At 40.4% G+C, this 24,700-nt stretch overlaps 2 protein-coding genes across 2 annotated transcripts in view; one reads left to right on the top strand and one right to left on the bottom strand.

Moving 5' to 3' along the window:
* Nucleotides 1-38: 38 nt before the first annotated feature.
* VKORC1L1 (vitamin K epoxide reductase complex subunit 1 like 1) lies at nt 39-23,490 on the top strand. Its single transcript, XM_048823709.2, has 3 exons — nt 39-336; nt 20,504-20,613; nt 21,260-23,490. Exons 1-3 carry the CDS (start codon nt 143-145, stop codon nt 21,484-21,486), a joined length of 531 nt encoding a protein of 176 aa, XP_048679666.1. The 5' UTR covers nt 39-142; the 3' UTR covers nt 21,487-23,490.
* The window catches only part of GUSB (glucuronidase beta), a 36,729-nt gene continuing 25,904 nt past the window's right edge, over nt 13,876-24,700 (bottom strand). Inside the window, exon 13 of the mRNA XM_048823707.2 lies at nt 13,876-14,271. The gene's annotated coding sequence lies outside the window, so the exon portion shown is untranslated. The remainder of the gene's footprint in view (nt 14,272-24,700) is intronic.

Here is a 24,700-nt window from a genome sequence, read left to right as displayed (position 1 = left end):
GAACGCCCTGACGCACCTCCGCCGGCGCGGAACGCCACGTCCAGGTTGGCCGAGCTGCTGAGCCAATGGGCTCCCGGCGCGCGTGCGCTGCTGTCCCCTGGCCGGGTCCGCGTCGGGGGCTGAGGTGGAGGGAGGGGGGAAGATGGCGGCGCCCGTCCTGCTGCGAGTGTCGGTGCCGCGCTGGGAGCGGGTGGCCCGCTACGCGGTGTGCGCGGCCGGCATCCTGCTCTCTCTCTACGCCTGCCACCTGGAGCGGGAGAAGGGCCGGGACCTCCACTATCGGGCCCTGTGCGACTTCAGCGAGCGGGTCCGCTGCTCCGCCGCCATCGCCTCCCGGTGAGGGGGCTGTCGCCGGGGGCTGCGGCAGGCGCCAGAGACGGGGGCCGGGGCCGGGTAGGGAGCCGAGAGGACGGGGCCGCCCGGGGAGGTGGGAAAGCCCGGCGCCGGGGGCCAGGAGTGGGCGGGACAGGAGGGAGGGGTGGACTCGGGGGTGACAGATATTGGGGTGGGGGGTTCGCTTCTGGGCGGTGGGTGGAGGAGGCCGGTGGGCGACGTGGAGAATCTAGGTCTGGCGCTTCTCCAGCTGAGGGGTAATGGGAAGAAACTCCCCCCCCCCCCCCAGCAAGCTCCCCTCCCCGGTGAAGCGGGTACCGGGGTGCGTTTCCTCTTCCCCAAGGGCAAAGGGGGGAGGAGAGGGAGGCTCCATCACTGCCTCCCTTAGCCTCTCACGGGGGGCTGCAGGACTCGGAGATTTCATGGCTCGGGACGAATTGTAAAGGGGTGTTGTCGTCAGGGTCTCCTCGAGGATGGAGGATTCTGACCTAAAGAGACGTGGGATTATTTCGCTCTGCCAGATTGTGATCTTCATTTCAATTGCTTCTGCTGGGTACAGCCTTGGGGAAATGGTAATCTTGCCATTATGGACTTGTGATAAATGAGGGGTGGATTCCGGGCTGATAGAAAGCGGCTGTTATGTCATGTATTGAGGGAATGAGGTAGGAATTGCTCTTCTGTGTGTCTTTTGTTGGGTGCGAGGAGGGTTTGAGGATTAAGTACATGCCATTTGTGTTTTGTCATCCACGGTGATTAGGGTGACAGGCATTTTTTGGTAAAACGTGGTTCATCAAAATTAAATGGTGTAAATAATCAGTGTTTGAGGAAAATATTTAAGATATTGGATGTTTAGGTTGTTTAATTTTAGCATAAACAGTTGAAGTGCTTTTTCAGTAAATGTTGTTTTACCCCATAGTGCATATGAGTGTCTGTCTGATGCATTTAAAAATGCTTAATGTTTAATGCTAAGGGTAAGATTTAATTTACTTCAGTACTGAAGACTCCATTCCAAATTTGGATTTTTCTTAATATTGTAGGATGAGCTTCTCTATTTAAGTATCAGTAATAAAATTAAATGGATAGCTACTTTCCATTTTTACAGGTATTTTAGGAGATTAATAGAATATAAATTTTATATGGTACTAATCTGACTTCCATTGGCAAGCAGCTAAGTTATTTAATCATAAATGGTGTGGAGAATGTATGTATCCCTTATTTTTTACACACTAATAGTGCTGTAACTTTGCCATTCACTGTTCAAACTATAATAAACTTACAAATGTGGTTAAGTGCATATAGCTTTCCACAATTTTTTTAAAGAAAAATTAATAGGAATTATTTTTTAGTCTAAGAAACAAGAGGATTATCCAAAGACAGCATTCACTTGTAGATTAGAAATCTCTTTCTCTCTATTGTTTAACAAGTTGTAGAGCTGGAGGGATTTGGTCCTTGAACAAACATATATTCTCTAAACAACTTGCTTATATTTTTGAAAAGTTTTGTGTTTTTTTGTTGATGCTTTTGCGATTATTTATTCAAACACCTAAGGCTTAAATTCAGTGAGAATTGCAGAAATGTCTTTTTTTCTATTTAACTCAAATATTTTAGCAGTCAAAATACTTATATTAGGCAATTATCTCATTGTCATATCAGGATTTAATCATAGGAAGAATAATCCTGTAATAAATGAAAGAGTACATGGGACTTGCTTTCTAATTTAGTCTAACTATAACTTAGTACTTAGTCTTAAAACTAATTTTATTGTGATTGAAACCAACATTGCAACATACTGTGTTGAGAAGTTTATGTACCAATCTCTGAAAGGAATTTTGTTGGGTCTGGGTGGGGACTTCATTTTTGCTTTTCTGCTAGTCATCAGATTAATCTTCAGCCAAGAAAAGACTTGAGAATTGGCCCTCTCTCTTTGAGAAATAACTTAAAATCGTAGTCTTCTCTCTTTAGATTAAGATGGTCAAACAACTTGAGCAATTACATTAAACTGTTATTAGGCCACTTATGTTAAACTATTCAAACATCATTAACAATATAATTGTTACCGAAGCTGTAACAAAAAATCAAAAGTCTGGTCCTGTGTGTTTTGGCTGAGTGGGGCAACCGTCACAATAATCAATTTTTCCAACCTTTGGACCAGAAGTCAGTGGGACTACAGTAGTCCTAAGTAACATTTTCAAGATTAGACCATAGGGTTTTACACCCCTTTCTTTAATTTCTGTACTTAAAATGCTGCGCATGTATAAGGTCTCAAGTTTCAAGTAAGTAAATAATGAGGTACAGTCTTGTGATTAATTTTTACAAAATATTTGAATATGCAAAAGTGCTCTAACTTTTTAAGGAATTTTTAATGGCTCATTCGTATTTGGCAGGTTTCAGAGTATTTGAGTAATTAGAGCACTTACTAAGGGCACGTCTTCACTATCAATGTTAAAAAGCTCTCCCAGCACTGTAAAAAAACCCACCTCCATGAGGGGAATAGCTGCCAGCGCTGCTGCACCGTCTACACTGGCACTTTACAGCAGTGAAACTTGCAGCACTCAGGAGGGTGTTTTATCACACCCCATAGTGAGAAAGTTGCAGCACTGTAAAGTGCCAGTGTAAACAAGCCCTAATATACTACTACAATCTGAGTGTTGGGTTCCTGTGATGTACAAGGATGTGCAAGGACCAAAGAAGTAACTCAAGACAGGTGGAGCAGTCATGCAAAGGGTGTCTGTGGAACAGGTGATATTAAGCATGCAAGTTATCTTTATTTCAAACTATATTAGGAGAAGAATGCGCTTTCAGCAAATGATAATATTTCCAATACATAAGTGAGAGGATTATCTGTGGCAGGGGAGCTGTGCATTTTTGTTGAAAGAATAGTCACTCTTAAAACACCGCCAAATGGAGATTTTTCTTTTTACGCTGTTTCTTGCCTTTCACTGTATTTCAGTTAAATAGTTTGACACCTCCAGCAATAGCACTGTTTCATTGGAACTTAAATTCCAGTTAAAGTTGGCAGAGACAGTGAAGGCTCAAATTATGGTGTTCCAGCATTTTCAGGTATGCTAGTAATTTTAGTGTTAACTTATTATTCTGATCCGCTATTTAAATTCACAGTATAACAGCAAATAGATTAGTTAGTCGTCTGTCTTCAACTGAAAGACCAGTCTTTAATTTGTTAGTGTTGTGCAACAGTATTCTTCCTTAAGCTAGATTTGTGACTGAAATTTGAATGGGATCTGATGGTTTGTAGATGAATCCCCTTGGGTCAATATCTTTTCTTAAAGTGTTTGTACAAGTGGTGGATTGAATAAAAACATTCAGTTGATGTGTTTAGATTAAAAGTAAATGTGTAATTTAGCTTGTCTATAAATTTATTTATTCTGCTTTGATCTGGTCAGTTTGGGGATTAATTTTTGGTCTTCAGGGAAGATATTTTTTCTATTAATAAACTGTTAGCATTTCACAAGTCACTCATAAGATGAATCAGGTATTGACTCAGCATTGAAAAGGGAAATAATTAATGTAGGCTACTATTAATGGGGAGAGGCCTGGAAAATCATGTATCTGAAAATTAATTCATCATGAAGAATTAATCAGAGAAATCTAGCTCCTCACTTTTATATGTGAAATATAAGCTTTCTATTGAGTTTATTTCAAGCTGGTATCAGGACACTCTAAAATGACAGTTTGCTCAACATTGCAAGACCACTTTCTTAAATATTCCTCTGATTATAAGAATGAACTATTGTATACTTGAATATAAATTTTATTTTGCTATACATGGCAAACTATAAAGAGGGCCTGATTTTATAATTAACACACTTTATACTCAAATAAGGAAGTAGAATGTTTATATTTAACTGAAACAATTTACTTTGTGAGTTACAAATAACTTCTTAAAATTTAGTATTTGATGGCAAATTATACTTTAATATGATTACAGAAAACAAGAAATCTATCCTTTATATCTCTTGCATGCTATGGAGTAACTTTTCTTTCTACCATTTTATCTTCCTTTTGGAGATGGAATGCTCTCCATCTATTTGTGTTGACACTTCAGTAACATGGGAAGCCTTGGGAGACTTCCAAATATAACTGAGTCCCCGAGGGAGTTCACAAGCGAAAGTTAGCAAGAACACTGTAAGCTCATGTTACTGCATCTGAGAAAAATGTTAGGAACTAAGGAAACATTCAAAATCTTCACTTGGCAATTACAGTAATGTTTTTAATAACTTAATTCTTTTATGTGTAAGAATAATTGTAAATAGCTGGTAAAATTTTAATTACAATGAAATCTGTTAAAGGCAATCATGAAAGGAACTGATAGCTGTTATTTACAGCAGGCTAGACTATTCCAGAGTAGCTTCAAAAAAAACCCAGAATGAAACATGCAAGGTTGTTTGTGATACTTTATTTTTAAAAAGTTAAATTTAAATTTTAAATCCTCTCATCTAAAGGCTTGGGGGTTTTTTTTTTTTTTTCCTACTTTGTCCTTTGCATACTGCAGTGGACTGTTTTAGGTCTTCAGATATGTTTCCGCCTCCTGGCTATCTTCCAGGTTGATCTTTAAATGTCTTATGGAGTGGGGCATGTCAGCGTATGACTATTAATGTGTAGCCCCTAACCCAATGTGTGTTAACATGTTGGTGGCAACTCTGAGACAGATTTCTGGTGGCTAGTGTGAGTGTCCATTGGGGCAGGTTTAATTTTACATCTTGAACAATATCTGCAGCCTTCACCGAGTGGCTGAATGTGGAGGGTTTGGAAATAGTCAATATTGATCTAGTTGGGCACATTCAGTTTATCAAGTAAGTCCTAGAATAAAGATAAGTCCAATAGCTCTTAAGAGTGGACATTGACTTGGGTGCGACTCTTCGAACAATCTACTTCAGGAACTCTATCTTCAAGGTATTACCAAGTGTGGAAGGACGTCAGCTATCAACCCTTCTAAGATGACTATGCTGAAAAACATTTGGTGGCTGTATGTATATCTCATGCAAGAAATACATTTGGATAGTCAAATTTAAAAAGTCATTAATTTATAAACACGCTCTAGAAAATTTTGCTGTTTTTGTGGATGAGTCTTTGCAGTTCTCCAGTTGTTTCATGTGGAGTTCCTGAGCATTGCTGTGTAACCACTAATGTTTTTCTTTGTACAATGGCATCTGTTTACTAGTTTATCAAATACAATTAATAAATAGTGTTTAGAGCTTGTCTAACTATGCCAGATATTTATAGAAGTATAACTTTTTTATTTAAAGTGGTACAACCCCCCTATTTTGGACATTTGATACTGGTATTAAAATGTTATACCAGTATTGTTTATTCCCATGCAGGAAGAGGAAAAAGATATACAGCCCAGTGTGACCACATCCATACTAGAACTTTTACCAGTATAACTACTTTGGTGGTGGTGTGTTTTTAAAATCACACCCCTATTCAAAATTCTTATACTGGTACAGCTTTTAAGAATAGACCAGGCCTTAGATATAATCAAGGTCAAGTTCACAAGAACCACCCCTAAACCATATCTAAACCATGGGACATAGATCAAAGCTTCTTTGACTTCACACCTAACCTGCTGTTTATATTACAGGTTCCTATTCAGTTCTGTTGTGGGGCAGTTCCTGTAAACTTGATGTCTGTCAAGTTTGATTCCAAGTTAAGAACATTTTATAGCAGTTATCTTTCTCTTTAATGGTAAGTCCACTGACATCAGCACTTTTATATTGCTGTAGTTTCAAGAGAATATTCTAATATTTTTAACCCTGACTACTGCAATTATTAGTGACTGAGGTGTAAGGTTAGCAACCATAATGGCAATCTGGGGTAGAAAGCCAAATACCCTGTGAGCCATTCTTTGGAACTGTCTTAGCAAACAGCATTTATTTTAAATTTTACTGGTCGTTTTGATTAGTATTATTCATTCTTCAGTATTGAGGCACCAATACAGATTCCTTATTGGTTTGTCTTTTGTGACTTCGACCACACTGAGTGCAAGCTAGTATTTTTGTTGGATTTTGTTGACTCAGTGCAGCAAAAAATAAAGTTTAAGTAGTAGATCTTTCTTGAAGGTCAGGAGTGTGTGGACATTCCTATAGTATTTAAGCTACCTTGGTAGGTATGTTGTATGGAAACACAGATCCATCAGGGTTGACCCTAAAATGTCTTCCAGGGGGTTTAACTTGGCTTCTGTAGTTCACATTGAACAGGGATTTCAGATTGTTGGGGCATATCTACAATACAAACTTAAGTCAACCTATGTTAGGTCGACTTGCGGCTACCGCAGTAATTACTGCAGTGGGTCATGTCCACACTGCCCTTCTTCTGTCGGTGGTGCACATCCTCACCAGGAGCACTTCCACCAGTTTAAGAGGGTAGTATGGGGCCCAAGAGCCCGGGGAGCCTCAGTGCAGCTGGGCTCGGAGCAGGGAGCCCCTCATCTGCCCCAGGGTAACAGCACTCTGAGCGACTTTCTTGTCAGTTTCACAGCTCCAGCATAGAGCCCTGAAATTGAGAAGAATAACAGCAAGTAGCGGATGTAAGTAACAGGTAGTATCTACAGGGACACACTGTTGCCCTTACTACACTGACATAAGCCCTATGCCTCTCCTGAAGGCGGAGTTATGTCGGTGTAGTAGGGAACTTACATTAGCAGGAGCAAGGCTTGTAGTATGTACACTGACATAATTAGGTTGATGGGAACTGATGGGCAGGATCCCCTGCGAGAAAAACATGAGGGGGGAAGGAGTCCAGGAGAGCCAGCTGTATTTTAAAGAATCCTTATTGAGGTTACAGGAACAAACCATCCCGTCATGTAGAAAGAATAGTAAATATGGCAGGGGACCACCTTGGCTTAACTGTGAAATCCTTGCTGATCTTAAACACAAAAAAGAAGCTTACAGGAAGTGGAAGATTGGACAAATGACCAGGGAGGAGTATAAAAATATTACTCAGGCATGCAGGAGTGAAATCAGGAAGGCCAAATCACACTTGGAGTTGCAGCTAGCAAGAGATGTTAAGAGTAACAAGAAGGGTTTCTTCAGGTATGTTAGCAACAAGAAGAAAGTCAAGGAAAGTGTGGACCCCTTACTGAATGAGGGAGGCAACCTTGTGACAGAGGATGTGGAAAAAGCTAATGTACTCAATGCTTTTTTTGCCTCTGTCTTCACGAACAAGGTCAGCTCCCAGACTACTGCACTGGGCAGCACAGCATGGGGAGGAGGTGACCAGCCATCTGTGGAGAAAGAAGTGGTTCGGGACTATTTAGAAAAGCTGGACGTGCACAAGTCCATGGGGCCAGATGCGCTGCATCCAAGGGTGCTAGAGGAGTTGGCAGATGTGATTGCAGAGCCATCAGCCATTATCTTTGAAAACTCATGGCGATTGGGGGAGGTCCCGGACGTCTGGAAAAAGACTAATGTAATGCCCATCTTTAAAAAAGGGAAGAAAGAGGATCCAGGAAACTACAGGCCAGTCAGCCTCACCCCAGTCCCTGGAAAAATCATGGACCAGGTGCTCAAGGAATCAATTCTGAAGCACTTAGAGGAGAGGAAAGTGATCAGGAACAGTCAGCATGATTCACCAAGGGCAAGTCATGCCTGACTAATCTAATTGCCTTCTATGATGAGATAACTGGCTCTGTGAATGAGGGGAAAGCAGTGGACGTGTTGTTCCTTGACTTCAGCAAAGCTTTTGATACGGTCTCCCACAGTATTCTTGCCAGCAAGTTAAAGAAGTATGGGCTGGATGAATGGACTATAAGGTTGATAGAAAGCTGGCTAGATCATTGGGCTCAAAGGGTAGTGAGCAATGGCTCCATGTCTAGTTGGCAGCCGGTAGCAAGCGGAGTGCCCCAAGGATCAGTCCTGGGGCTGGTTTTGTTCAATATCTTCATTAATGATCTGGAGGATGGTGTGGACTGCACCCTCAGCAAGTTTGCAGATGACACTAAACTGGGAAGAGTGGTAGATGCGCTGGAGGGTAGGGATAGGATACAGAGGGACCTAGACAAATTGGAGGATTGGGCCAAAAGAAATCTGATGAGGTTCAACAAAGACAAGTGCAGAGTCCTGCACTTAGGACAGAAGAATCCCATGCATTGCTACAGACTAGGGACCGAATGACTAGGCAGCAGTTCTGCAGAAAAGGACCTAGGGGTTACAGTGGACGAGAACCTGGATATGAGTCAACAGTATGCCCTTATTGCCAAGAAGGCTAACGACATTTTGGGCTGTATAAGTAGGGGCATTGTCAGCAGATGGAGGGATGTGATCGTTTCCCTCTATTCAACATTGGTGAGGCCTCATCTAGAGTACTGTGTCCAGTTTTGGGCCCCACACTACAAGAACGATGTGGAAAATTGGAACGCGTCCAGCGGAGGGCAACAAAAATTATTAGGGGACTGGAAAACAAGACTTATGAGGAAAGGCTGAGGGAACTGGGATTGTTTAGTCTGCAAAAGAGAAGAATGAGGGGGGATTTGGTGGCTGCTTTCAACTACCTGAAAGGGGGTTCCAAAGAGGATGGCTCTAGACTGTTCTCAGTGGTAGCAGATGACAGAACAAGGAATAATGGTCTCAAGTTGCGCGGGGGAGGTTTAGGTTGGATATTATGAAAAACTTTTTCACTAGGAGGGCGGTGAAGCACTGGAGGTGCTAGGGAGGTGGTAGAATCTCCTTCCTTTGAGGTTTTTAAGGTCAGGCTTGACAAAGCCCTAGCTGGGATGATTTAGCTGGGGATTGGTCCTGCTTTGAGCAGGGGGTTGGACTAGATGACGTCCCGAGGTCCTTTCCAACCCTGATATTCTATGATTCTATGTAAGCTGCCTTACGTTGACCTAACTCTGTAGAATAGACCAGGTCTTGGTTTTGGGTTGTTCCAGAGCAAAAATACCAGGATATTTGAAAACTTTTGCAGTTATATATGGATTAATCATTTTTGTTGTATGAAAGAAGTTGTTTTGAAAGCCACTAGTATAGTTACTTTCTAAATCTTATTTTCACTGCAGAAACTTGCCATCTGCTATAGCACCTACTGTGCTATATCAAACAGTCAGCTTAGCTCCTGCCTCTTCAGGAGGTGGATTAACTACAGTGACTGGAGATCCTCTCATTGTTGGAGTGAGTATGTGAACTGAAGCACCACAGCGGCCCAGCTGCAATGGTTTAAATGTAGACATGCTCTTGCAGATGTAGCGTGCCAGGAGTTAAACCAGCAGCAGGAAAAGGGCTGCCATGTGTTCACACTGTCAGCTGCAAGTGCAGTGGTGTGGTCACATTTGCAGCACTTGGAGCAGCTTTTGGAGTGGTGCATTATGGACAGCTATCCCACAGAGTACCTCTTCCCATTCTGGTGCTGAGGCTTGTGGGAAGGAGGATGGGGGGTGCGGGGCATCATGGGTCCTGTCCCAATGCCGTGTGATGCATCGCTTCGCGTCCTGGCAGTCCCTGTGCTTCTGGCCACATTTGGAGCCATCTTTCAATGGTTTTTGTTTTGCGCGCTCTGTCTTCCCTTTTGGTCTGCGGGAATGGATCCCGAACTGCTGAGGAATATGGTCTCACCAGCACATCACGAATTGCAGTTGAGTTACTCCTTAAGCTACAAAGTGACAGTGAGGAGTCTGATGATGATGTCGACACGCTTAATGCTACGACATGAGATTGCTTGTGGCATTCACAAACATGCTCGCTGCCGTGGAACGCTGCTTTTGGGCTTGGGAAACAAGTACTGAGTGGTTGGATCACATCGTCATGCAAGTCTGGGATGAAGAGCAGTGGCTGCAGAACTTTCGGATGAGGAAAGCCACTTTTATGGGACTGTGTGCTGAGCTCGCCCCCACCCTACAGTGCAAGGACATGAGATTGAGAGCTGCCCTGTCTGTGGAGAAGCTCGTGGTGATTGCAATCTGGAAGCTGGCTACTCCAGACAGCTACCAATCGGTCACTAACCAGTTTGGAGTGGGCAAGTCGACGGTTGGAATTGTGTTGAGGCAAGTGTGCAGGGCCATTAATCACATCCTGCTCAGAAGAACTGTGACTCTGAGTAACAATGCGGCTTCAGCCCTGGCCCTTATGCGATTTGCCTTTGTGCAGCAATGGTCCCCTCCCCTGCCTCTCACGGCACAGTGGTGCAGATATGTTAGCCTTCCTCGGACAATGAGCACAGTGGCTCCGCCAAGGAACCTGTGCAGTTGGATTGCCCTGTTTCTGCATGAGACCTTCAAAGAGATCACTGAGGCCAATTACTGCAATATGTGAGAGTACATCAAAGCCCTATTCCGCATCTAGGCATGCACGCAGCCCTAACCCTTCTTTCTGCAACCCTCCTCTCCCCAACAGCCCGCACCCAACAACTCCCTTCTCAAAATAAAAGCCGCTTACTGGGCACTTCCTCTGCTGTTTGTTCTTCCCCAAGCACCATCTGCTGCGAATGGCTACCTTCCTCCTGGCTTGAAAACAGCTTCTGGCTGCATGCATCTACGGATGCTGGGCTGTTCTCTGGTTCTGGGCTCCCCTCCTCCTCAGCACCCTCATTCCCGCTTTCCTCCTCCTGCCTTGTTGCACTCTAGGCTGCCACGGCCTCTGAAGCATCCATGGTGCTCTTTGGAGTGGAGTTGGGGTCACCCCCAAGTATCTTGTCCAGCTCTTTGTAGAACCAGCAGGTTGTGGTGGCAGCTCTCGAGCGGTAGTTTGCCTCCCGCGTTTTGTAGTAGGCGTTAGCTCCTTCATTTTAACCCTGCACTGCACTGTGTCCCGGTCATGGCCCCTTTTTGTCATGGCCCTTGATATCTGCCTGTAAGTGTTGTAATTCCCACAGCTGGAGCGCAGCTGGGACTAGACAACCTCCTCCCCCCCCAAACACTGATGAGGTCCAGCACCTCGCCATTGCTCTATACTGGGGATCGCATGGAGGCATGGTCACCTGGAAAGATGCTCTGAGAGCACTCAATGCCTTGCTGAGCAAACAGGAAGGGGACTTTCAAAATTCCCAGAGAATTTAAAGGGAAGGTCTGACTGTTGGTCACCTGAGGGCAGGGCAGTATACTACAAAGTGATAACCAGAGTGCCTAGAACAGGCATTGTGGGACACTTCCTTGAGGCCAGTCAGAGTGCATTAATAGACCAGGGCATCCACACTGGCACTGTGCTGCTCCAGCCGGGGCGCAGAAAGCTCTATGCTTCTCGTGGAGGTGGATTACCAGGCGTGCTCCAGCCACGGAGTCTGGGCGCTCTACATGCCTTGCCAGTGTAGACACCTCAGGAGTTGGGGCACGTGGGGATGATTTAATGTGCTCCAACTTACAAGTATAGACAAGGCCTAAGTAACTTAGCAAAGCTTACCTAGAATGAAGAAAATTGCTGTTAAGTCTTAGGTTGAATAGCCAGCAGTGTCTGCTATAAAATTGGCATCTGCATGTGAATCTGCTATAGATCTAAAAGCTGAAATATGTGAGATTGTAGTCTAGCTGCTGCTGCTATTATTATTATTATTGTATTAGGGCTGTTGATTAATTGCAGTTAACTCAACACGATTAACTCAAAAAAAGTAATTGCAATTAAAAAAATTAATCGCTATTAATCACATTTTTAATTGCACTGTTAAACAATAAAATACCGATTGAAATTTATTAAATATTTTTGGATGGTTTTTGTACATTTCCAAATATATTGATTTCAGTTACAACACAATACAAAGTGTACAGTGCTCACTTTATATTATTATTTCTGATTACAAATATTTGTACTGTAAAATTGATAATTGAAAACGTATTTTTTCAATATGCCTGTAGTGCAGTCTCCTAATTGTGAAAGCGCAACTTACAAATGTAGTTTTGTTTTTTTTTGGTTCCGTAACTGCACTCAAAAACAAAACAATGCAAAACTTTAGAGCCTACAAGTCCTCTCAGTCCTACTTCTTGTTCAGCCAATCAGATTGCTCAGAAAAACAAGTCTGTTTACATTTTCAGGAGATAATGCTGTCCACGTCTTGTTCACAATGTCACCAAAAAGTGAGAACAGGCGTTTGCTTGGCACTTTTGTAGCCGACATTGTAAGGTATTTACATGCCAGATATGCTAAATATTTGTATGTCCCTTCATACTTCCGCCACCATTTCAGAGGACATGCTTCCATGCTGATGATGCTCATTAAAAATACAATGCATTAATTAAATTTGTGACTGAACTCCTTGGGAGAGAATTGTATGTCTTCAGCTCTATTTTACCCGCATTCAACCGTATATGTCATGTTCTAGCAGTCTCGGATGATGGCCCAGCACGTTACTCATTTTAAGAACATTTTCGCTGCAGATTTGGCAAAACGCAAAGAAAGTACCCATGTGAGATTTCTAAAGATAGCTACAGCACTTGATCCAAGGTTTAAGAATCTGAAGTGCCTTCCAAAATTTGAGAGGGACAGGCTGTGGAGCATGCTTTCAGAAGTCTTAAAAGAGCAACACTCCAATGTGGAAACACAGAACCCAAACCTCCAAAAAAGAAAATCAACCTTCTGCTGGTGGCATCTGATTCAGGTAATGAAAATGAACATGCGTTGGTCCACACTGCTTTGGATTGTTAACAAGCAGAACCCGTCATCAGCATGGACAAATGTCCTCTGGAATGGTGGTTGAAGCATGAAGGGACATATGAATCTTTAGTGCATCTGGCACGTAAATATCTTGTGGCACCGGCTACAACAGTGCCATGAGAACACCTGTTCTCACTTTCAGGTGATGTGAACAAGAAGCGGGCAGCATTATCTCCTGCAAATGTAAACAAACTTGTTTGTCTGAGCAATTGTCTGAACAAGATATAGGACTGTATGGACTTGTAGGCTCTAAAGTTTTACGTTGTTTTGTTTTTGAATGCAGTTATTTTTTTGTTCATAAACCTACATTTGTAAATTCAACTTTCAGAGATTGCATTACAGTACTTGTATTAGGTGAATTGAAAAACTATTTCTTTTGTTTTTTACAGTGCAAATGTAAATCAAAAATAAATATAAAGTGAACATTGTATACTTTGTATTCTGTGTTGTAATTGAAATCAATATATTTGAAAATGTAGAAAACATCCAAAAATATTTAAATAAATGGTATTCTATTGTTTAACGGTGTGATTAATCGATTAATTTTTTAATCGTGTGATTAATCACGATTCATTTTTTTAATCACTTGATAGCCCTAATTATCATTTCTTATGTGAAGTGTAAAAGGTATATAGAATAAAATATCTTCGTTCTTAAGTATACTAATATTTAAAATCAATCATGAAAGTAAATGTCTGTAATGTATTTTTGAGCACTGTTGGCAAGGTTACAAACTGGAACTTTGACTCTATTCTTTGTTGGCTTTTAAAGAGCTTCAGTTAAGACTGGCAGAGTGACCCAAGTGACCTTATAGCTGTGAACTGGGCTTAATCCAAAGTCTCTAGCGGAGTTGTGCAAAAGCTGCAACCAAGGTTCTTATCCTTGCTACATATTAACGCACATTCTAGGTCCTTTAATCAAAAGCTGATGTAAAGATCAAAGGTGCACCCCATGAGTTCAGGCCAGCTTTATTGACCTTATTAGAACTTATATTCCAAATTGAATCTGGGTATGTAGTCATCTGGATGCTAGTCATTTGATTCCTGGCCATCAATTTTAAGGGTGGTGGGTTGTTTGTTTTTTGTTCGGTTTTATTGCACTTAACAAGCTCGGAATTACATTCATTCTCCGTTTGAGACACTGATAGCTGTTGCCAGCTCCTAAACCAGTATTAAACATGTAAGCTGTTTGTTTAGTCACTTGTAAAGAACCTTGCGATGCATAATAGCAAAGATGCTACTTTTAGCTGCCTTTGCTAACTTATAATGGAGTAGCCAGTTCTTCAAGTGCACTCCTTTGGATCTTGCATAATGACAGGTTTCAGAGTAGCAGCCGTGTTAGTCCGTATCTGCAAAAAGAAAAGGAGTATTTGTGGCACCTTAGAGACTAACAAATTTATTTGAGCATAAGCTTTCTTGAGCTATAGCTCACTTCATCGGATGCATCGGACTATCCTTGCAAGGGTTATATACATTCTACATAGCCGGTGTCGGGGCAGTGCAACACGTGTGGGCACACAAAAGGTGCCTTCTTTACATGACTCATCTTGTCATAAGGAAACTCTGTACTGTCTGTTTTGCCAACACAACAGCTGCCCCCCACCCCCAGGCCCAAAATAAGGAAAACAACTCCCCAAAGTGAGAGGAGGAGGAGAGGAAAGGAGAGGGGGAAAGAAGGGAACTGGAAAAGGGGAGTAAACAGTGGGATTGAAACAAGAGGGGATGAATGGAAGGAGAGGCCAGACAACAGGAAAGGACCAATAAAGAAAAGAGAGAGATCCTAAATGCGTATAGAGGAAATGGAAAGAAGAAAGAACAAAATAACAAGGAAATAGACTTGTGGCACCTTAGACTAACAAATTTATTAGAGCATAAGCTTTCGTGAGCTACAGCTCACTTCATCACATGCATTCAGTGGAAAATACAGTGGGGAGATTTATATACACAGAGAACATGAAACAATGGGTGTTACCATACAGACTTTAACAAGAGTGATCAGGTAAGGTGAGCTATTACCAGCAGGAGAGCGGGTGGGGGGACTTTTGTAGTGATAATCAAGGTGGGCCATTTCCAGCAGTTGACAAGAACGTCTGAGGAACAGTGTGTGTGTGTGGGGGAATAAACATGGGGAAAGAATTTTACTTTGTGTAATGACCCATCCACTCCCAGTCTTTATTCAAGCCTAAGTTAATTGTATCCAGTTTGCAAATTAATTCCAATTCAGAACTCTCTTGTTGAAGTCTGTTTTTGAAGCTTTTTTGTTGAAGAATTGCCACTTTTAGGTCTGTAATCGAGTGACCAGAGAGATTGAAGTGTTCTCCGACTGGTTTTTGAATGTTATAATTCTTGATGTCTGATTTGTATCCATTTATTCAACTGCTGGAAATGGCCCATCTTGATTATCACCAGAAAAGGTCCCTCCACCCCCCCGCCGGCTCTCCTGCTGGTAATAGCTCACCTTACCTGATCACTCTCATTACAGTGTGTATGGTAACACCCACTGTTTCATGTTCTCTGTGTATATAAATCTCCCCACTGTATTTTCGACTGAATGCATCCGATGAAGTGAGCTGTAGCTCACGAAAGCTTATGCTCAAGTCCTCCTTTCCTTTGGATGTGGTGTTCTTGAACATGAGTGAAATTCATAGCTGATCAGAGCTAATGATTAACAGTTTCTAAAGTTTTCGTTGAGCATTCATCATGGATGGACAGAATGACACATCAGTGCCACGGTGTAACAAGAGGAAGACAAGGGTCAAATATAGGTAATTGCATATATTTATAGTAAAACATTAAGAATTGGTTGCTTCTGAGCCTTTTTAAATGCCACAAGTCAAAATTGTCAAACCCTTTAGATGTTGCCTATCTTCCACTCTTTTAAAAGGGACATGTGTGAATAGAATTGTGTGCGGTATTCACAGTTCTAGTGATTCTGGTAAAGCTAGATAAACTATTCTAAATTTATTGTGTGTCAGGTTCTTTACTATGAGGTCTTTTTTACATACATTTTTAAGAACGCTTTCAAGTCATAAAGTTGTCTAAAACATTAAGGGTATTAGTTGCAAACAACTTAAGTAGAGCTGACAAGCTGTGATAACTTGAAGGAGGAAAAATTTGAAATGGTATTTTGAAGTTCTCTTTGAGGCATGCAGCAGAATCTTTCCTAAAGGAAACTTTTTTTAAAACTGTCTTAAAATTCATGCAAATTGCCTCTCCTCTAACTGAGTGAAACTTGCTTGTGGCATACGTACACATGCCAAGTATAGTTTTTGTGTAACACCAAATCATGCAGTACTTTTATTTTGCATTACTTTCGCAACTGAACACTTGTCCGATCCAACAGTTACAAATCAATAAAGGGAAGGAATTGGTGATCTTGAGTGGTACATTTTCTTATGTTTTTTGAGTTTATTGCATCAGCCAGTTCTTTATTAACTACTGTTTAATTGAATTTCCTTCTTTGTTTATTGTGAACTTTGCTATAACCTGAATAGGGAGTTTACAGCAGCATGTAAAACAGTAGCATTTTATAAGCTGAAAATCGTTGGCCCTGAAGAACTTTTGAGCAGTTAAGCCAACAAACTAGCACTGTTCAATAAAGTAAGACTGGAATTCTAGTTCAAAATGATTCCTTAATCCAAAGCAATAGAGCCGATGTGTGGCACTGATTGCATGGGAATTGGTAATTAGTAGAACAGTTACTGCCATTGAGGAGGGCACCCAGTTTCTGAGGTCTGTCAGAGCCAAGACTGTTGTTATCGACTTGTCTGAGAGATTCAAATTGCTTCTTTACAGTTGCAGCAAACTATCTCTTCCAAAAACCTTCACTGGCTACAGAATGGAAACTAGAATACTACAGAAATTTGAACTTTCATGTAAACCATGTTGGAATTTCCAAAGATATTGAAAATAAAATTAAATCGCATAGGGAAGGAATCAGAATCATCATCCCCAAGACTGTTAAAATCTCCAGTTTGTAAAGACCTCTTTAGCAAAGCCATAATCTGTTCCTCCCATGTAAATAAGCTTCAAAAGATCTTAGAGCATACAATATTTCACAATGATTCAAATCTGTGGAGGATTGCACAGGTGGTGGATGTGGTCCAATCTGGGAAATGGTTCTGGGAAAAGCTTGGCATAAACCTAAACAAACAGCAACTCTGCGTTTGGAACAGTGGCCTTCTTGGGACAATGCAGAAGAACAGTTTTGCTAATGGAAAGATTCTGAAGTCAGCCCTATAATGAGGGGCTCACTAAATTTAGCCATCTGTATGTAGCTGTAAAAAGATCAGGATGGTAGAGGTGTCTGCAACATGGAATAGTTCATTATATATTTTGTTGGCCTTGCTGCAGCTTTAAAAGCTTGAAGTGTTAAGTGTCGGTGCAGCTGTTCTGCTGTAGTGTAGACATAGCAAAAGAGAAAAGCAAGTAACCTTTTCTCACCAAATGGAAGATGCAAGAAGTTTAGAGTCCCATTTCGATTTTGAAAAAAGCATGCTTTATGTATGCATTTTGTGCACTTTCTCTATGGAAAGGGCTGTCATCTTGTGCAGTACTGCATAGCCATCCATTAGACTTTGGATGATGTTTGAGCTATGTATGCAAGCCATCTCACTTATTAAAATAATGCAAGTTTTAATGCAGATGGAACACTACACAGTCAGCAGTAGAGGCTGCCTCCATCAAGACACAGGAAAGGGTTAGCAACCTGCCATAGACAAATTAATAAACGATATGTTCATATTGATCCCAAAAGCCACTGCCCCAATTGCATAGGACCTTCTCTTGCTGAGGTACGTCAACTGAATTGCCAAAAACTGTGATTATGCTACTACTATTCACTGCACCAGAGAGCTAATGATCTACAAGAGACTTTCCAAAACATTTTAGAATATGATCACACACTCGGTATACAAAATGCAAATGCAATAAAAACTCTGAAGTGGGATTTTCTTTGTACTTCCTAATTGAGATGACCAAATGATGCAGAGAAGTTACATGCTTGCCCAAACTTGAAGGAAACCAGGTTTGTACTATTACAGTAGAGAAAAAGGTTTGAGAAGCTACTTGTAGACAAAAGTTGCACATGGTTGTAAATATAAGTATGTGTTATTAACATGTCTGCTTGGTGCTACTCTGGCATACTTCCTCTGTTTGATACCTACCAGATGCATGGAAACTTTGACTGTTTGTATCAGTACTTGTAATAAGTTAATGAGAGCTAGTCCATAACTTAGAGAATGACACAGCCAAGTTACTTCTTTTCTGGAAGTAGTCCATGCTTCTGGGACCATGAAGACCCTACTTGAGTTTAGTGTACTGCCTTTCCAACCCTTACAAGTCCTGGAAGATGAGGGCTAAGAAACCCAAATCTGGTTCTGAGTCTGGTGGCCTTGTAATTTGCATGCTCTTTATCATGAATATTTACTTCAGTTTAAATTTTGATCACCTGAGAAGCAGTCAAACAAGCTGGAGATAGAAAAGTTTAGTGCTGAGGAGGGACATTACCATGAACTCTAGAGGTGACACCTGTGAGAAGTACTGGATCAGAAGCACTGGAGCTCCACCCAGGAATTTTATAAAGAAATTAAATGCTGCCAACTCACAAACAGATTAAATATCAGCAATAATAAATTGCCTGTTAGTAAGCCATTTGAGACAGAGACGGAAAGGAACCAAGTACAAGAGAATTTCACATGTTTTCACTCCGTACACAGATTTGTGGTGTGAAACTGCGTGCCACTGATTAGGCGAGTGTGGTAACAATGGGAATCTGCTGCAGGATTTCCAGTCTTTGAACTCTGTCACACTTAATTTTGTAGTGTAGACGTATCCTAAGTCAACTTAAGTTGACGTACAGCCACAGCAGTAATTAAAGCGGTGTTTCATGTCCACACTAATGCTCCTTCTGTGCACCCTCACCAAGAGTGCTTCCACTGCCTTAACCCCCAGCCCAGGGCTGACAGTTGCAGGCCCCCTCATCCTGGGGCTGACAGCCAACAGGCGATGTAAGTAACTCAGTGTCTATCCTAAAAACATCGACCTAAGTGCTACCTCTTTCGTGGAGGTGGAGTTAAATCAATGTAGTGGGTGATTTACGTCTTTGGGAGCTACATTTTAGTGTAGACGCTTACACAGGTCTACGTAAGGCAGCTTATGTTGACCTAACTCTGTAGTGTAGACCTGGCCTTACACAAATTAGTAAAGTTAAACCTGTGCATAAGTGTTTGCAGGATTGGGGTCAAAGTAGGTAAGAGCATAATACCTAGGACTGAAGGTCCACTTGCTATAGGAAGCTTTCCACCAGTGGATAGGGTCATAAACTTTAATTTTTGCCTAGTATAAGATTTAATTTAAAAAACCCAACTCTTCTGCTCACACTTGGCTTATTGAGGAAACCAGGTATTTTGCGATTTTTTAACACTGGAAGAACAATTTGTTTAAGCAATATGGGTTTTCATATTTATACTTAAATTTCATTTCTCATACATTCATTTTGAGGTTTAGGAGAACATGGATTCATGTAGCATTTCCAAGGAACACACTCATATTGGAACAAATTAGTGTACTTTTAATACAGTTGACTGTCTAGTCAGACTCTATCTAGGAATTGGTCTGTAATTCTCTCTACAGTGTTTGGAGGAGATGGATGAGGCGGCTGGTGGGCATAGTAGTTCAACCAATGAGCCCACTTTTCCGAAGTGGCTGATTTGCTTTAACTATGTCTGATCTGAGGATGTTTTGAAAATGTTGCTCATAGAAGCGTACCTGATTTGAAAGTGTTTGGAGATGAAAAGCACTAAATCATCCTCATCGGGGCTGTTAAAGTGTGGGAAAGTCAGACGTAGGGAAACTTTGGCTTGATAGTTGGAGAAAATGCAGGTGACATCTAACTTATAAATAGTAATAGAAATCTAATGTTCTAATTTAACATTGCTTCAGTATTCAAGTTACTTTGCTTATCTCCTCTTTCAGTTGTCACTTTTAAAAAATTATCCTTACTTTGCTCTGGCCACTAATATTTCTTGACGTGTTCGGTCTTAGAGAGAAGGAACCATCTATTCCTAGCACAAATACACAATTGTTGATTAGAAAATTCCTTCTTACTGTAGTTGCTATTTTGTACTATTACTTTTATAACTTTATCATTTATAAAATTGAAGCCTGCCCTGTTGAGACGCTACATCAGAATCACATTCCGTATAATATTGTGGAGAGAGATTCTGCTAACGGTTTCCTCAATAAATCCTGACTTACCATTATAGCTTATAAGCATTACCAAGATTTTCAGACTGATAAGTCCTGTAGAAATAAATGACTTGTTATAATGTGTCTTGCATTTTTTTGTGGTTATACTGGTACTGAATGTAATAAATCCCAATTTTAGCATGGATGCATGAGATAGCGTTGTATCCAGTACACCCTCATTATGACAAAGTTATTTTTTTAAAGCAAAGTTTGAGCTACATATAGGGAATGCTCTAGTTGCACCAGAATATCGTCCTATGGTACTAAAGTGAAATTTGGGTTAGAAAGAAGCAGATCTCAAATCTGGGATTATTGGTGTTTGTTATTTTACAGATGGGGTCGAGGATTTGGTCTGTTGGGTTCCATCTTTGGAAAGGACAGTGCAATAAATCAGCCAAACAGTGTCTTTGGACTTGTATTTTATATACTACAAATGTTACTTGGTAAGTATTTAACTTTGTTTATGATCTAAAGTATATAACAATGTAGATGTTAATAAAACAGGACATTGATATAAACATTGCTAAACCTGGATGAAACCACGATAAATTGCACTGGTGCAAGTCACAATTTACACCAGTCTAGCTGTCCAGTCACAGTGGTAGCTCTAAAACTCCTAATAACGTCAAGAGTTACTTTGCTTGCTTTTAGTATTCTTCTATATCATTAATATGAGCACTGGCACAAGTGACTGCATGTGGCAAGCAGGCAAACAAGTGAGATAAGATGTGTGACTAGTAACACATGCAAACCCATCTCTGCCCGGCCCTGTAATATGATCTGAAACCAATGAAAATGTTCATAGATCTAACCTCATCAACCGGTAACTTTCCCATAATTCAGGAACATGAAAGATGATGATAATACCACTCACACTGCTGATCAAAAAAGAACTGCAATACAGAACCTAGAAACTCCGCTCCAAATTGTGATTTGCAACCAGCGTGGACTCATGGTATTTTAAGCGGAGCTATATGAATACAAACTCACTGAATAGAAATAGTTAAAATTTTAGTTCTTAAATTTTTTTGCTTAACTATGGAATGAGGGCATTAAAGTAGCAATAATAACTTTTGTCTTTTGTTGCAGGTATGACAGCCAGTGCAGTAGCAGCTCTAATCCTCATGACATCCTCCATAGTGTCAGTAGTAGGGTCACTCTACCTGGCATACATTCTGTACTTTGTGCTGAAGGAATTTTGCATTATAGGCGTCATCACATATTTGCTGAACTTCATTCTCTTTATCATCAACTACAAACGACTAGTTTACTTGAATGAGGCCTGGAAACGGCAACTCCAGCCCAAACAGGAATAACACATGTTTGAACTTTTGACCGATAGTCTGAAGACCTGACTTCCATTTAAGTTTATTTTGCAGTAATTTTTTATTTTTCATATCAGACACTTTTCCCAAGAATCATAACTGATATTTTTAATAACTGTAAATTGGAAGGGGCCCTAGATAATTTCTGTGCTAATCTTCAATTTAAATATGGCTACAAAAGAAAAAGCTCTAATACAATCAAAGACAAGCTTTAACTTTACTTTGAAGAAATTTCTTAGCCACACAAAATCTAGACTCCTTGCAACTTGTAAAGTGGGTAACGCTAGAAAATATCCTGTGTATAAATTCAACTTCAGATATGATGAGATGTGATCATGCCATTTAAATATCCTAGAATAGAGGTACCATATTTAATGTTGCCATGTTTACAGTATGTGTATTACATTTTTAGCAGATGGACTTAAACATGTAGATCTGACTAAAACATGATATTGTAAATAACTAGAAATATTGGATCCATTCCTGCAGAACTCACTGTACAGTCAATTTTGTTAGTGTAGCAACTTTAAGAATGTTCAGCTTATAGTTGATTGATTGATTGATTGATTGAAATAATGGAAGGAATGAGCCCATATATGAGAAGCACTAGTAGTAGTCAGTACAGAAATACAAGTGATGTTACCTTTGCTCCATCTTTTTTTCCCCTATTAATGAAAATGGAATTAAAGCTAAAACTTCAGGTATATCCAGTAATGAAATTGTAATTTAATATCTGTACCGAATGAAGACTCTTTAACATAGCCTGCAAAAAGCCACCATTGGGAAATTTAATACATGAAGGCGTGGGAGGTGGTATGTTGAAACTGGAGAAATCTCTTATATAAGATTATCTGAGTAGCACTTCTTGGAATGGCTTAATTTTCATGCAGATCTGTTTTTCATTTTAAACTGGTGTCAGACAGCCCAACACAGTGTTACCAACAACAATCTGACATTACATTGAAGGCTGCAAAATAGAATTGTAATTTACAGTGGGTACCAGAGACTTACTGGGCTAGCTGAGTAATGCACTGACTGAACAGATATTTCACTGATCTTTTTCAGGATCTTTGATTTGTGTTATATTTAGAAATGAACTTTAGAACTGACACGTATTGCCCTTTCAAGGGGTCTTATCTGTTTGAGTGGGATAAGTAGGTAAACATGCTCTTGAAAATGAAACACAGTAGTGCTATCATTGCTCTTTCTAAGAACTATTTTTAAAAAGTAAACAAAATTGTAAACAGTGTGTCTACGCTCAATATATCCTGAAGTAGAATGTTGAAAGTGCCTTCTGTCTTAAATTCATAAACCAAATATTTTGTGTGTTGAACTTGGCAGGCAGAAGCGTCCTTGCTATTTAACAAATAAACTTACAGTGTGTAGAAAAGCATTCTATGGTCCTTAGAATGAGTAGTGGTAGCAATATGATTGGTTCCTTAAGCCAGTGTGTTAGACAGACATGTGGGGCTGATAATCTGATACTTCATTTACCCTCAAACAAGCCAAATACCGTGTTCTCTGAAACTTGGTGAATCCAGAATACATTGATTCAACAGTTTCCAGTCGCTGGTGCCATGACTTTTCTTCCCTCATGTCAGCTAGATTGAACTAGATCATTTAAAGAATACATCTTCAGATTTAGAAGCAAGTTTAGTTAATTCTACTAAATATGAGCCTACTTAAGGGACACTGTTCTTATGTGTTGTACTGTAAAATGAATTAAAAACACTAAAGGGTTGAAAATAAACTTAACTGTGTGAAAGTATGATGTATAATAGTGATAATAGATATTTAGGATGAATTCACAACAGTATTTAAATTACTGTTGAGGTAAATTTCTGATTCTTACCCTGGAAGTAGGTGGAGATTTGATTTATGGATGGAGTTCTATGGTGTGAGTAACATCTGTTACGTGTTACACTAAATAACTTGTCTCTTTTGTCTAACAGCGCTAGACAATGTCGCCATTAAATACGTTTTGTATTGACGAGAGCTAAAGCTTGTCTTGATGTTTAGTTCTCTCAGATGCCTTGAACTTTGACATGAGCAACTTTAAACTGTGTACCTCAAAGCTTTACCCTCTCCTGGCTCAAGGTTTGGGGAAATACCACTGTTGAATCTGTTGTATGGATTTATTTTGATACATTCGTGTGATCTGCTACACTAAGGCATCTCTTCAATGAAAGAAAAGGTGAACATGGGCTGCTTGAAATGATTAGTCACAATGCTAATATCTGAGAATAAGCAGCAGTGGAGACAAGTATAATGAGTATTATTTGGTCTAATTAATGACTTAATGCATAAAACCCCCAAAACCATCTGCTGAAAATATAGGTGTTAACTATCTTCTGTGTCCTTGTGCTTAACTGTGCGGGCACAGTCTGTAACTTTAAAGTTTGTTCAGCAGAATCATCTGGGGCCAGATTTGCAAAAGGCACCCGGCCTGCGGCCCCCATTTGCGTGTATATCAGGCTTGGCCTCCATAAGAGTTTGCCACGATGCTGCGTGCAAACCCTTGCAAATCTGACCCTTAATTTTAAATCCTTTTTCTTGTGTGCTTTTCTAGTGTTTACTTTATAATTCATCCTAACATGGAAATAACACTTGCTAGAAATGACCCCTTCCTCTTCTCGTGTTTCTCTTTTATGTCAGAGAAAATGCAATTTGTGTGAATAAAGGGCAAAACAATTAGATTCTTGGTAGACACTGCCCATACTTGACCTCTCTTCTTTATTGCTGCCAATGAGACACAGCATTTTTCTTCCAGTAAAACAGCTCAGGTCATAATTAGTAATGTGCCAGGTATCAGACTAGTACTTAATCCATCTCTCCGCCCCTACCCCCCAACCAGAGTAAATGGCATGCCAAATGTACTAAAATATGCTAATTTGAGCTTTTTCAAATTAAAGGTAACTTCTGGTAAACTTTCATGGAAAGATTGGGGTACAAGAATAAGGCAAAATGCTACCTAGTATCCAGACTTAAAAAATAAACAAACAAAAAATCTCCATCCCAACTGTGGCTTCAGCACTCATACCATTTTGTGCTTTCTTCAAAACACAAAAGCTGTTCAAAATTTGGACTTCTACCCTTTCGGGTTTTGGAGGGTGATAAGAGGAGAGGGAAAAGAATCGAATCCCAAGACTTGCTTAGAAAGCAAACATTCCTGAAAAGGCTCCTTATTGTAAGGTATTTGCTACAA

The sequence above is a fragment of the Caretta caretta genome, chromosome 17 (genome assembly GCF_965140235.1).
Source record: "Caretta caretta isolate rCarCar2 chromosome 17, rCarCar1.hap1, whole genome shotgun sequence".
NCBI classification, from domain to species: Eukaryota; Metazoa; Chordata; order Testudines; family Cheloniidae; genus Caretta; species Caretta caretta.
Note: the sequence above shows the minus strand (reverse complement) of the source record. Positions and strands in the feature narration are given on the sequence as shown.

Coding starts and splice junctions, on each gene's coding strand:
- VKORC1L1 (XM_048823709.2), top strand. CDS start 143: ATGGCGGCGCCCGTCCTGCTGCGAGTGTCGGTGCCGCGCTGGGAGCGG. Junction 337..20,503: donor TCCGCCGCCATCGCCTCCCG/GTGAGGGGGCTG, acceptor GTTATTTTACAG/ATGGGGTCGAGGATTTGGTC. Junction 20,614..21,259: donor TATACTACAAATGTTACTTG/GTAAGTATTTAA, acceptor CTTTTGTTGCAG/GTATGACAGCCAGTGCAGTA.